Source organism: Oncorhynchus mykiss, chromosome 2 (genome assembly GCF_013265735.2).
Source record: "Oncorhynchus mykiss isolate Arlee chromosome 2, USDA_OmykA_1.1, whole genome shotgun sequence".
In the NCBI taxonomy this organism is placed as follows: domain Eukaryota; kingdom Metazoa; phylum Chordata; class Actinopteri; order Salmoniformes; family Salmonidae; genus Oncorhynchus; species Oncorhynchus mykiss.
This window is the reverse complement of record NC_048566.1, coordinates 41,278,032-41,293,070: the sequence shown is the minus strand read 5'-3', so window position 1 is coordinate 41,293,070 and position 15,039 is coordinate 41,278,032. Positions and strand designations below refer to the sequence as shown.

Sequence of the window (15,039 nt, the reverse complement as noted above, 5' to 3'; positions counted from 1 at the left end):
AGTGAAAGAAAAATTATTAAATCTCAAAATATGGCTGATGTTTACTTTGGAGAGGGTCACTCAGCTAGAATGTCACGATGAAGAGAGCTCAATAGCAACCGTTCTGAAAACCCAAATTGTGCTCCTTGACTGCTGCTTACGTAGGTTTTCATGCTCCGAGAGCCCCACATACGGCACATGGGACAGTCAATACACTGAGTGTCAAAAACATTAAAAACAACATCCTAATATTGAGTTGCACCCCCTCCCCCACTTTTGCCCTCAGAACAGCCTCAATTCGTCAGAGCATGTACTCTACACAGTGTTGAAAGCGTTCTACAGGGATGCTGGCCCATACTGACTCCAATGCTTCGCACAGTTGTGTCAAGTTGGCTGGATGTCCTTTGGTGGTGGACCATTCGTGAGACACACGGGAAATTGTTGAGCATGGTAAACCCAGCAGCGTTGCAGTTCTTGACACAAACCGATGTGCCTGGCACCTACTACCATTCCCATTCACCATCTGAATGGCAAACATACACAATCCAAGTCTCAATTGTCTCAAGGCTTAAAAACCCCTCTTAAATCTGTCTCCTCCCCTTCGTCTACACTGATTTGAAGTGGATTTAACAAGAGACATCAATAAGGGATCGTAGCTTTCACCTGGTCAGTCCATGTCATGGAAAGAACATGTTCATAATGTTTTGTCCGCTGTACATATTATTTTCCTTTCAGTCGCCTTTCCTTGTCTTCAAAAAGACAGGCTTACAGTAGTAACACTGCACAGGCATTATATTCTGATTTCTGACAGAAGCAATCAGAGTTGACAATCACTAAAATGAACAGTTACGGCCTGAACATTGATGTGGCGTTTAGGTGCTCTGCGGTTTTGAGAAGGTTCCTGTTAGTTTCCAGCCTTTTTCTTTATTTTTCACCGGTGTCATACAGTTGTCGGGAAATGAAGACAGACGCAATTAGCAACAACGTTTGGGCTTAACCCTCTGGAGCCAGCTGTGCTGTGTCTGCTTTGAAAGCTGACTACGACCCCTGTCTGACCAAGTTGCTTTCATCTCACTGAGAATCACTCTCTACAGATGACTTCAGCACACGTTGCCGCTGATGATCTCCTCTCCGTAGCACCCTTTGACCTCACCCTTAGCCTGCGTGAGAGGCCCAGAGCAGGAAAACTGTGGCCCATCACCTCACTCTCTCACTCCCTCTCCTTAGGTTTCAATGCCAAGAACAATATTCAGCTCAATGTCAGCCCCCGCACAAGTAATTGACATTACTCACACAGTTAGAAGCTCAGGATCTATGGTTCCCCTGACACCTAGTATAGTAGCGTGATTGCTCACAGTAGAGTAGTGTATTACCACATGCAGTACATTATGTGTTGCTGGATTGAATTTAATGTCACCGTTCTTTCTCATTCAATTCATTTTAAACAAGTTTAACATCACCAGGCAAGAGAAGACTCTCAAAAGACTCATTCCCCGTGTGTCCAGGCGTGTTCACCCACAAGTAACCCACTGCAATTTAGGCAGGTATGAAATGTCCCATCAAGATATGGGTTGATTTTAAAGGTACAAAATCAACTAAATCCCTGATTAAGTATGAGGCTTGAAGGTGTCCATTTTAATTCAACAATAGTGTGAGAGAAATGTTTCATTATCTTTCAATGCCAACCTTTGTTAGCAATAACAAAAAAAAGGTGCTTGATATTATGCCGCAATATGGAACATTATTTCTTCTTTATCAATGACTGTATTCTTAACGAAAGGATACAGATTCACTTTGAATGTTGACTCCTCACGCACAAATGATACCCCATACAGTGACCAATCTGTCATCTACTGTAGAGAGCCTCTCATGTTTGGATGTTGATTTCCTCATATAACTTTATACTGGAACTGATTAAGATTAGGAAAAAAAGTTTACTCTGAGTAGAGCCTAAATTGGAGTATCCTTAAAGAGGATACTTCTCGGTAACGGTATCCTGAGCAGTAGCGGTCTGACCTTTAGCCCAAAGCTATTGTTACAGCTTGAAACATGGATCACTTCCACCTCCTCCCAGGGGTCTGAGTTGAGGTTTACCATTTAGAGAAGTTATGACTCTTGTTCACTCTCATAACTACTTTCCTCCAATTGTTTTCTGACTGGTTTTCTTCTGAGCCTTCAACTAACTTACATAAATATATGCAACTGCAATCATTCCAGAAATTCTGAATCCAGATGAAGAAGTATAAATGAATCCTATCCCTTCTTTGGCGGAAGCCATTGCTAAATGGCATGATCATGGAGTTATTGGATTTCACATTTCTTTTCCAGTAAGAATATCCATGACCACACATTTGGAGATAACTGCATTCCCTGTAATGTCATGTTTTCAGAGATAATTCTAAATGGTAAATCAAGCTATGCATATCATGAGGACTGAGCATGGGAACAGGGTTTGGTGAGGTACTGTAGGGTTGGGGCCGAGGGGGTGAAATATTCTCTACTAACTACAGGATTTCAGCATCATATGAACATACATCCTTACAACACACACACACACAACTTCTCCTCTGTTTCCTAAGACATAATGACACATGGCCATGTGAGGATTCTTTGGGGTTAGAAAAGTATTTACATGTTATTCTTGGTGTAAAAAGTGGACATGTGCTGTGCAGATGTTCTGCCATGCTTGGTGCAACTGGGTGCCTTGCCTGTGAGTTTGTGTTGTTTTCTGGCCCCCTGGCTCGGTGGATAACCCCGATCCCACTGCCATCGAATTGGACTCTGCTGATGTCAGCATTGGGCTCTGGATTAGGAGTGTGGGCTGCTGATTTATAACCTGACACAGACTGCGCGCGAGGTGATGCATATCTAAAAGAATAATTGAAATTCATATGAGATACTGGCATTCAGATTGAGAGGAGATGCTTGGCTTTGCAACATCCAGCACAGAGGCATTTGTCTTCAGATCGTTTTGATTTATTTTTTGACAGATAATAGAGAGAAGAGAGGCTGGCGGTGGGTGTCTTTGGCACTGTCTGCCTTTATCCCTCTCTTGGAATCGTTGACTGAGGAGGCGTTCAGAGAACTACAGAGCTGAGGTTTTTCATGGAATCCCTAGCTTATCACTATTGGCCCTTTAAGTTGATCCAGTTAGGAAAAGCTGAAAAGTATTTTTCCTCTGAAAGACACACACATCAAGAGATGGATAATTTATCTGCATGCAGGAATATATTGTTGTTTCTGACAGCATCCTTTTATTTGACTGGGATATACTGACGGATGGATCATGTGTGGCCACAAACCCACACAGTCTCCAAAGGCGTTCACAACCTTTTAATTTTAATTGAAGGAAACAGAAATGAGCAAGTGGGTCTGTGTATTTACGTCAGTTACTCGTGTAGTGTTTTACAAGGCTCCACTCTGAATCCCTTTCTTCATTAGCATGCATGTGTGATATTTCTGTGTCTTGTTGGGATCTCCTCATTAGTTATGTGTTTTTTCTTTTCCTACATGGTTTGGTTGACCGAGAAGCACCTTAGCAGGGGACGACTAGACTGAGGTACAGTCAGAAATATAGCCCAGCCGCCATCACTAATTTGGAGACCACCCTGCCTCCCCCACAGAGATTGAGTGTGATGCAGAACAATGGGGGAGGGGGAGGTTCAACTTTGTGCTTCAACAGTAACTCCCCACAGCTACAAGCTGAACTGAGGCGCATGCAGCAGGGCCTTGCAATACACAGACAGAGTGTGTGGTGTCAGGCCCTCCAGCTGGAAAGGTCTGCTTTGGGTTGACCCCAACCTCCTGGTGCGGTCTCCAGAGTCTGGCACCAAGGTTTCAGTTTCTATTCTAATCTGTCAAGAACTTGGACTAGGCCCTCCAGTTCTGGACGGTCCAGACTGGAACCCATCTAATAAGAGAACAAAATGTAATAAATTAGAGGTAAATAATGATGTGTGCACGTTATGTATGCTAACACTTCTCGGGGTCAAAAAGGGGCAGAGTGCGTAGGTGTGCATTTTGCATTCACAAAGTACACTCTGAGGAATCCGCATCAAAGTTTCCAGACAGAAGAAGTAGTAAAAAAAGTAGCAACATTCGGTACTACTAGGGCTACTATTGAAAATAGTTCTACCTTCCGCAGTCACGTTACCACCCATTTCCATACACAGTGAGTAAACACAACATTCAAGAAGATTCCAATGTGATAGGCAAGACCACCTTAGTTTTGGGCAGTATAGCACTTTAAACCTTTGTCGCAGCCAGCCCGCCATTGAGGGCATATATCTTTGTATGTCAACTGTGCACCCATGAGCATGGGCTGTGAGCTATGAGCTCACTCGGTGCATTAGTAAAGTACAGTAGCCCTATAAAAGAACAACATTCAAAATGTGGTCTGCCCTGAAGTCTATAGACCTCAGAGCAGTGTTCAGGTCCAAGAAAGGCTCCGGTTCAGTAACCTCAAATGACTAACGCGGGCAGGTCCCCTATTTGCTGTGTAAGTGTTTCCCTCTAGTTGGAACCTCGATGTGTTAATCACCTTAGCTCTCACAGTTTCCTAAAACTTCCACCAAGCCACAATTGGGTATGATTCACTGTAAAACACATAGGCCTAATTCTGCTTTTCAGAGTAGGGAAGTAACCCTCTGAAAGGGTCCAGCAAGGGAAGGTGATCACAGCTTTTAGTGTGACTCTGAAACCTGATAGATGTTTATTTGGGGTAAATTGTGTAGTTTGTATGATGACTTTTATGAAATGAAATGTGCATGCCACATAATTCAAATCCAGCACAGTATCCCCTTAGTGTTCTACTACGGGGAAATGTAAAAAGCTTCTGAAATAAAATGTTTTCCCTTCAACAGAAAACTGATGCAATCTTAAGAGGAGCGAGTATTCCCTTACCTTGATTTTTTCAACATACTTCCAAGGGCACCTTCATTAAAAACAGTGGCTGGTTGAATTAAGAGAAAACAAAACAATTTAGTGTTTGAATCACTTTCAAACACAAGATTTTTTGTAAATTATAATCTAGCTTGTGGTATTTAACCTATGGTTGAAACATATTTATTGGCTGTTGTTCGCAAATGTTAGGTTTTGCCTTCTCCAGATTAATTTGTACATTTCTGAACCATGGTGTGTTTTGTTGGGTATGTTAACAAAATAGGTCAAATATAAAATCTGCTGTCAAAGCACCAATCGTATCAGGGTTGGTTGTCATAATATTTACACGTTCACTTGGCAAAATATCTCTATATCTTATGATTGAAAAAACTGAGAAAGACAAATATTAACATAAAAAATATAAAAGACTAAACAGTCCACTTCATCTGATAAAACCAAACCACTTAGTAATAGCTGGTAATTTCTTCATAATAATCCATTAATAATAATTTCACAGGCATTTTCATGGACGGACTCCCAAGTAGTAAAACTGGCAAATACGTGAATAGGCAGAATTTGTCAAAGCAGTAAGCAAAAGTCATTTTGCCATTTTCACAAAAGGAACGCTGTTCAGTCAGTGGTGATCCAAATGCTAAAAAGGTTAGGCTATATCATAAAACAAAAAAAGCAATTTTCATAGTGAAGTCACTGCTAGGCCTACAAGTACGTGAGCCAAATGGAGGCGCGTGGCTGCCAAATGGAGGCATGTTTGTCTTTTTGAAAGATGGATCTATTCTTTGGCAAATGTTTTATCCACCTCAGAACTGGCTGGGTAAATATAGTTTACCATTGGCCAAAATAATGCAAAATGATCAGTGTGTCAGTTATTGATGATTGTGAGAGCTCAACATAAAATATTGAAGGAAATTTAAGGTTTAAATCACTCCCTGGACAAAATAACAAACTAGAGAGCATCTAGAGATCAAATTACAGGGACATTAGTGAAATTAGCGCAAAAACAATAAAATTAACAATACAATTCAAATATCTGAAAGATCCTTCACTGAAACAAAAGCCTCACTCAAAACTCTTGGGCAGAGGACACAAAGGAGCAGTGCTATTGTTTTGCTGAATTTTTTCTTCTTCATCTTCTTCTTCGAGTTTTAAAGAGTACTGGATTTATGCCAGGGCTGGCTGTGTCTGAAGCCTCGGTGAAATAACATCGGCCATGGTGAGTGGTGTCTGTTTATGACTAATTTCTACCTGCAGTCGGAGGGCAGAGAGAGAGAGAGCGAGAGAACTTCTGAGTAACAAGGGGACAATTGTTTGGTGCTATAAGACAGTGCCATGTGGTTGTCAAGCAAACAAGGTTGTAGTGGAACCTATTAGAGATGTGCCCTGTAGTATCTGATATTGGCTCTTCACTGCTAGGTATGGCCAACACATGAGCATCTTTATGAGGCATCTGCTGAAGTGAGGGGAAAAAGGGTTTGCTTTTCAAATCAAATCAAATCTGGTTTGCTTTTAAAGGCTCGTCAAGACAACCAATAACTTTTTAGACAGACAGAAAAACAAAATGTTTAATTTGCCTTATTATTATTATTATTTAATCATGTCTATGTTTATTTGAATCTCTGTGTTTTCCCATGTGCTTTATTTCCTTGTGAAGAGTCAGTCTTTGAGCTTGGTGAACTCTATTAGATACTTCTCTGTTGGAGAAATACCGGTTGGGTTCTGGGGAGGCCCAATGTTTTCACTTGGCAAAGAACTCTCTCTTCATAAATGAAATGTTTCATTGTATCAACACTACAGTGAAATGATGGTAGTCTTGAATGGTTTACTACATAGTCATGCTTTCTTTTGAGTGGGCCTATGCAGGAGAAAAGCTGAATACACATTTCCATATGAACAGACCACATTATACAACATCTTCATGAGACAGCCCTGCGAGTCACAAGAGAAGGAGTTGTACACTCACAACAAAAGTGAAGCAATATTAACAAATTGGTTGCCAAAGGGATGACTTAATAATACGCTGATTGCAAGGTCCAATTAGGAGAAAATGCTTTCATGCACATGCCATTATCAGGAACAATTCAAAATAAATAGACTAAATTAGGACTTGAAAATTGTGAGACAGTGTTTGCACTGACCCGCGAGGTACTTTATCAGTGTTGGACATTTGTTTTATCAGTTGAAGGCTACTTAATCCACTCATTTGTTTTATCTTGTCTACAAAACTGTCTAAGAAAAAAAAAACATCTTGAATGTGAATCTTGAACGCTACAATTAATCTTGAATGCTACCAATATGCCTCCAATTCGCTTTGTTGGAACCGCCAGGTCAGATAATGTACAGTATAATTAGACATGGTCATAATCGTCGTTATGCTCATTAAAATAGTAGAATTGTTATCAATATGGCCAATCCGTGCAGGTACTGAAGCTGAAAGTGACGCTGATTGGTCATTTACGTAACACGTTCTCGAATCTACTTCCTCTTCTCTCGCAGTGAAAATGGCGGAGTACGACCTCACCACCAAAATTGCCCATTTTTTGGACAGACATCTCGTCTTTCCTTTGCTGGAATTCCTTTCTGTCAAAGAGGTAAATGCGTGTGTTGTGTTAGGTTGCACATACAATCTAGATTTTCGGTAGAAGTGTGTAAATAACCCATGTAAATGCCACGTGCGTGAAAGAGTCGCCCATGAATTGGGGCCTCGCGCTGTTTCAGGTCCAGCAGCACAGACAATAGCACGAGCTAGCTTGCTAACTAGCATATGCTTCTTCTGTTAGCTATATATGTGATCTAGTAAACGCTTTGTTGGGTGTCAGTTTGCTTTATATTAACGTATGGCATAGCGTTAACTGCAGCGCGCTACATAAACTAGCTAACGTTAGCTAACTTTATTTTAAAACCTAGGCTAACAGTAGTTAGTTGCCAAACGTTAACCGGGTTTACTGTCGGCTGCTGCATCTTAAATTAAACGTTATCTGGCTAGTCTAGTGAACAAACATTTGCTACATGTATTGAGCTTTTACTTTTCAACATTGAGAGATATATATATGAAGATCTTAGTTACATGACTCCTAGATGCTAGCTAGATCCTCGCCTCGAGAATGTATTTAACTAGTGTCCTTTTCAACTAGCTAACGCATTAACTCTTATTGTTAGTTAGCTAGTAACGTTAACGTTACCTAGAAAGGTTGATGACTAGTTAACTATAAACACTAGATATGCCTTAAAGTAATGTCACCACAAGGCAATAACAGAAATTCACGATGCCCAGAGCTTACCCATGACGTTGCACAACGATTGAAGTCAATAAAGGGCTATTCACACCAATAACTATAAATTATACATAGCTATAAACCTTGGCGAGCATCCACACTAGAACGAGTCAAAATAATCCCAATGCTGAAAAATGGGCGAAGAACGTTGGCTAAACTGGAACACTTTCGCGAGTTCATAGCAAATGAACGTTCGCGGAGTCTGTTTTAACTGGAGTGACGTTTAGAATTCCGTTACGCCTAAATGGATCCCTTTTTATATTACCACAATCTGTTTTTAGGACTAAACTGAAAAATAATAACTCGTGTAGAAGGTAAACATCATGTTATTAGTCACATGCTCCGAATGTAGTCGACCTTACAGTGAAATGCTGACTTAGGAGCCCCTAACCAACAATGCAGTTTTAAAAAATACAGTTAAGAATAAGAGGTAAAAGTAAGACGTGATTAAAGAGCATCAGTGAAATAACAATAGCAAGACTATATACAGGGGGGTACAGAAACGGGTGTACCGGTTATTTGAGGTAGTATGTTCATGTAGGTAGAGTTATTAAAGTGACTCTGCATCGGTAATAACAGAGCGTAGAAGTGGGGTGGGGGGTGCACAGCAAATGGTCTGGGTAGCCATTTGACTAGATGTACAGGAATCTTATGGCTTGGGGGTAGAAGCTGTTTCGAAGCCTATTGGACCTAGACTTGGCGCTCCTTTAAACATCCACACCTCGATTGTGCCAAGTGAGCTTATATCTGCATTCTTTATTTGACCTTTATTTAACTAGGCAAGTCGGTTAAGAACAAATTCTTATTTTCAATGACATGACAGCCTGCAAAAGGCCTCCTGCTCGGATGGGGGTGGTATTATAAATAGGACCAAACACATCACGGCAAAAGCGACAACACTACATAGAGACCTGAGACAACATAGCAAGGCAGCAACACATGACAACACAACATGGTAGCAGCACAATACATGATACAAACGTTATTGGGCACAGACAACAGGACAAAGGGCAAGAAAGTAGAAAAAAATCTAATTATACGTTTTGCGAGATATTTAACGAAATATACCGGCATCCTTTCCATAGGAAAACAATGGGGGGAGCTCAGCGTTCCAAGGGCAAAAGGTATTTTTTTGCTAGCATTTGATGACAGCGGAGTATGCTGCACAGCCTTAAATAATCAGAAAGAGATTCTCATGTTTAAAATGGTGTACAATTTTGAAAATATCCAATATCCAAATATATCCATACACATTGCAAGATATTTGGCTAAATAGAAAGACATGTATATATTTCCCTATAGGAAACAATGGGACAACCTCAGAGTTCCACAAGTAATTTTTTGTTTACATTTTAACAACCAGCAGGTTCCATTGTCAACAATGGCAAAGCAGGCATTGGGACGTAGAACATTAGGCTGGGAATAGAACGTTCGGAAGGCGAGTTGGTACTCAATAGAACTAATAGGAGCTGGCAGGGTGAAAATGCCCAAAAATTAGGCCTGCTTTTTTTGTGTGTGTGATTACTTCAAAACTATGGCAATGTAAGGTGTCCAACCTAACAGCAGATAATTTATCATTCTGCAGGACACCTGCCAATCAATCAATGCATCCTGTAGGCCTATTAACAAGACTTTTCAGTGCTTCAGGGTGTGTTCTTAGTCACTGCACATAATACACATAATACTTCAATGTACATGTTATATAGAAACTCATATTTAAATTTAGTAATGGGGCAAACAGTTTAGCCACTAAAGCGTGGTTTGCAAGTGAATTCCATTTTTCGAATGACTGTCCATTTGTTTGGCTTTTTTTCGCTGTGCTCATGTCTGACCATGGTGACAGTTCATTTGGCCTAGGACTATTTTACATTTAGCAAGGGCAAGCCTCCTTCACTCAAGAGAAAGGCTGTTAGGCTTAGTATAAACAATTAAATAAATAAATATCCTATGGCTTTTCCTGAGATTTCACACGAAGAGGAATGGCGGAGAGGCTTGAATAGCCTATCGCACACAGAAACAGCTGGAAGAGAGGCTAGAGATGTGTAGCTGAAGTAAGAAGCTAGATATTTTGAGAGTTTACCAGGTCCAGAAAGGCATATTAGCAGGACAGTCATAATGTGTATTTTGTCAGGATGTATCGGCGTTAACAGGTGGGGTTATCATCGGAAAATATGGCCTTCTGTTTGTTGTGGCTCAGTCTCCCAAATCGTACTAGAATTAATGTGGCCACAAATATGCTCAGTTATTCAGGAAAGCATACGGTGCGCTCTGCTTCATCTCCTCTCCGGGCAGCCTCGTGCACCAAGAACGCTTCGATTTTATGCTTTATCTTGGCCAGGTCGCAGGTCGTTGTAAATGAGAACTTGTTCTCAGCTAGCTTACCTGGTTAAATAAAGGTGAAATATAATTAAAAAAATAGAAGCCGTTTTTGATTGTTTTGTCATTGGATGGACAGGGAAAAATTAGCTCTGAAAGTGGATCCAAATGATAGCTATCATTATCGTTCTCAACTCTTTTTGTAGTTGTAGTGTGAACTCTCCTGTTCATTTGAATTATTATAACAAAAAATAATATAATTATGGTCCTTGGTGTGGACAGCTCTTAAAATTGAAGTTATTGTTTTTAGTCAAAGTATGATGTATTTGGGCTTGAAGTGGGAAATCCGAAGTGGGGACATAGGATTTTTTTTTCTGTGTTTCTCCTATGATATGATATGCTAATATTTTTCAGTCCATGTTAATTTTCTGATCTTGGCTTTTATTTGAATGTTACCACCCACCAGCATGGCATTGTTTTTATTAATCAGCAACACCTGCAAGTTCTTAATCTTCAAGTTGCAACTGAGCAAAATGCTTTTTGAAGTAGCATGCACTTGGCTGCCTTAGCCATGGAGCAATAAGGGGTGTAAACTTGTTTGGTAAAGTATCCATTTATTTTTTTGCTGCTCTGCATTCCTCAAACATATATGACCATTTTATAAATGCGTGATATGATTTCATTTTACAACCCTGCTCCCCTGGTCGCCAAAAGATGAATGGTTTTAACCACTAAACTATTGCTTCACGACATGCTTCGCCACTTTGATTGGTGCAGCTAAACCACAAGTGTCTATACTATAATGAACAGGCACCCGCAAAATAAATTCAAGGAACTTGTATCTATTTTGTTGGCCTGTTAAATCTGTATTGGTGTTTCGTGTCCGATGCTCAAGGTATTTGCGATGTGCATCAGTCATTGTTGCCTATCAGTTCACTTCCCCTTTGAGAACCATGAGCTGATTTTGATCTGCTGTCCTGCAACCTACCTACCAAAGGTTGCACCGTGTGCAGTGTAATGTAAAAAAAAAATGCATGTCTCTTATTGAAGAGGCCAAGAGAATCACAATTGATGGTGAAGTCAAAGATGCTAGTTTCCATCTGTGGCAAAGATTTCAGCCTAGACAGCTGGTTAATCTTTTGAATACGGTGTAGTTAACATTTTTTTTTTTTTAAGTGTTTTTTTTTTTTAAACGAGCAACCGATAATGTTAGCTAGCTAGATAAGATTAGCAAGATGTCTAGCTATGGTTAGCATGCTAGCTAGCTACACTAACAGTGATCTATTTGTTAATGTTTCTCCACTCCGTGTGGAAATCACCACAGCGTTCTTTCCCAGCTCCAATTCGTGAATATGTACAGGTAGCTTTTAACCAAAACAAGCATTTTACCCTCTAGGGCAGGAATTGCTTCAAAATGAGGGTGGCCCTCTGGTGGCTGCCTTTTAACAACCAGGCATCCATTACAGCTAAACACGTTTTCTAACTTTGTTAGTCAGCTTGGTAGCTGAACTCCTGAACTTGTCGTTGTCAGCAGTTCTCTTTAACTGGGTAGGTAAAGTTAAGAATTTGAAACTGTACATGACAAAATAACCCCATTTACCCCTTTAACTATTTCCACTTTCAGATCTACAATGAGAAGGAACTGCTTCATGGAAAATTGGATCTCCTTAGCGAGACCAACATGGTGGACTTTGCCATGGATGTTCACAAAAACCTCTTCCCTGAGAAAGAGATCCCCGCCAGTAAGTAGACTGCACACTGCGTAGTCTACCTCCTAACATTTTTGTTAAAGAAAGCTGTACAGTAATAATGATTATGTATTGTTCAGTGTTTACACTGTTTCAGCAATAAATCACAAGATGGCGGTGAAACTGATTGCACACCATCCCCCTCACATTTTAGTCATGCTTAATACAACACTGTTCCAAAAACTAGCATAAACAGACACAAATCTTTAATGTTGCATGTAATGGTATTCTCCCGGGTATTGCCTTGGTCAAAGCCTCTAATGGTTTCTCTCTGTCCATGTGAAGCCCTAAAGGAGAAGAGGATCACTGTGGTGGCTCAGCTGAAGCAGCTGCAGGGTGAGACGGAGCCCATTGTGAAGATGTTTGAGGACCCAGAGACCACAAAACAGATGCAGTCAACCAGGTGAGTTTGATCCTCCTGTCCCACCATTTAACCAATGGATGGTTTTGGAGTTGTCGTTTGCATTTTATAGATGGTCAATCATGGACAATGCCTTTTTTATTTTTTGCAATTCATGATTTCCCAGAGTAGTGGTCTTGCTGTCTGACTTTGCAGGCTTAATGAATGATGTTCAAGTGGTGTTAAATTGAGATGGTAATCCAAAAAATAGATATGCCTACTTTTTGGATCAATTTCCCTGGAGTTGCTTTAGGGTTACATTAACTCAGCAGATGAGGAGACCGATACACAATGCTGCGGTGAATGTTAAGGATGGCGCTGACTTTGCCGTAATTAAAATAGTTTGGTTAAATTCAAGTCCTCATTCTTTACTTGGCTTATTGGCAGGAGTGAGTTCAGTACATCAAATGACACTTTTCATCCACTTGCCAATCTTGAATTGTTTATTAAAGGTTTGGTTTTGAGACATGTTTGTTTATCAAAGCAGGCATTTTATACTGACCATTGTAATGGGAGTTTGAAGCCTTGTGAATGTAACTTCAAACTTTTTGTGCTACAGCTATTTTCTATTCCGAATCGGGGCGGCAGGGTAGCCTAGTGGTTAGAGCGTTGGACTAGTAACCGGAAGGTTGCAAGTTCAAACCCCCGAGCTGACAAGGTACAAATCTGTCGTTCTGCCCCTGAACAGGCAGTTAACCCACTAGGCCGTCATTGAAAATAAGAATTTGTTCTTAACTGACTTGCCTAGTTAAATAAAGGTAAAATTAAAAAAAATTAGGTGCACTGTTTGCCAACATGCTTAATAGGAGGCCTGCCCTCAACTTAATATCTCCAGGAAGCAAATATAATTTAGGCCTAGCCAAATTCTGTCACTCACTTTCTGGATTATTGCCTTGTTTCTGATGATAGGTTAAGGAAATTAAACAATTCAATGGGTCTTGAGTTTTTCAATTTCCTTTGCTTCTTTGCTCTTTTTGGTCCCAAAGTTGGTGCTAGTAATATAATGCTGTGTCTCTTTTGAAAGGGTTTAAGGCACAATGTAGATCTTTACATTTGAATATGTGGGGTTTCTTGCCATTGTTCCTGTATCTTGCAAGGCAGTTGTGGATGTGAGAACCTGGGGTAGGTCTTGGTGAAGACTAGGGCTGTTACGGTGACCATATTACCACCACACCGGCAGTCATGAAGGCAGTCAAATTCCATGTGACCGCTTAGTCACAGTAATTACGCTTCTCCAAGCTCTGATGCTGCTGATGGTCATTAGTAGCCTACCAAACTTGCTAATTGCCTGGTACTCGGCACTCTATTGCCTCATCACTCTGACATCTAATCGAACACTTCATGAGGGCTCATGTTGCTCAACATTTCTATAGGCTATGCAATTGTGAGAAAACAGTGATGGCTTCTATAAAAAAGGATCCCACCAGCTTTCTATAGGCTAAGCCTATTTATTTCTCAACTTTCCTAATATTAAGCACATTACTTCGCTTTACAACAGGTGTATTACCTGGCTGGGATGAAAATGAACCACAGGAAAAGCGTTCGCTATTTAAGTGCATAGATGACATGTATTTTTTTTGCCCCTGTTTTAAGTCGGGTGCACGATAATGGTCCATTCTAAATCAAAACAAATTTCAAACAATTAAAAAAAAAAAAACTTTTTAACTAGGAAAGTCATTTATATGTATAGACAAGATTAAATCAAAATAGTATGATGGGTGAAAATATTAGCCTTTTTCTTGTGAATTATACATACTTTTGAATGATGCCCAGGTTAAGGCAAGAAACAATGCATACTTTTTCAAATCAGTCACATGCACACCATGTTTTTAAGGTTTGTAATCACAACTAAGGTGGCCAAATAACTTCTTAAAATTAAGCACATCAATTGGATAAGGACGCGTTCAGTTACGTCCCCAATGTGTCTGTTTTCACTTGTAGCCTGTGAGAAAGACCCAATCAGTGACAGTGGTCCATGAGAGGTTCTTCGGAGCAAGCAGGGAGAACGGGATTATTGTTATTATGTTCACCCCGAGGCCACAATGGCTGCAAACGGCATGACATTTTTTTGGTGGGGTGTGGGCAATACGACTACACGGGTTGCTGTCGGGAAATTCGAGGCATTAAGTGCTTGTCAAATTATGAATGAGAGACTGATGAAGTGTGTAGCTCCTACAGAAAAGAAAAGAGGCAGAGCTCATACCTTTTTATGTAACTTTTTCCAAATCATAATTAGTTGCATCATGTAGCCAGAGAATGTATTAACAAGCCAAATGTGTATATAGCCCAACCTTTATCATAACTAAAGTTACATAAATAACTCTAAGCATATAGGATTAGCTGTTTCTTTGTTAACCGCTCATAACAGAACAGCCTCGTGTGCACTCCTTCATCGTTTGGAGAAAATATCCTTTCTATTGTATTC

General features: G+C 40.2%; 1 protein-coding gene across 1 annotated transcript in view; it reads left to right on the top strand.

Moving 5' to 3' along the window:
* The first annotated feature begins 7,308 nt into the window (after positions 1–7,308).
* LOC110489806 (eukaryotic translation initiation factor 3 subunit E) overlaps positions 7,309–15,039 on the top strand; it is a 45,871-nt gene continuing 38,140 nt past the window's right edge. The window contains exons 1-3 of the mRNA XM_021562732.2: positions 7,309–7,466; positions 12,091–12,208; positions 12,500–12,617. Coding sequence (XP_021418407.1) covers positions 7,377–7,466; positions 12,091–12,208; positions 12,500–12,617 — 326 coding nt within the window. The 5' untranslated portion in view covers positions 7,309–7,376. The remainder of the gene's footprint in view (positions 7,467–12,090; positions 12,209–12,499; positions 12,618–15,039) is intronic.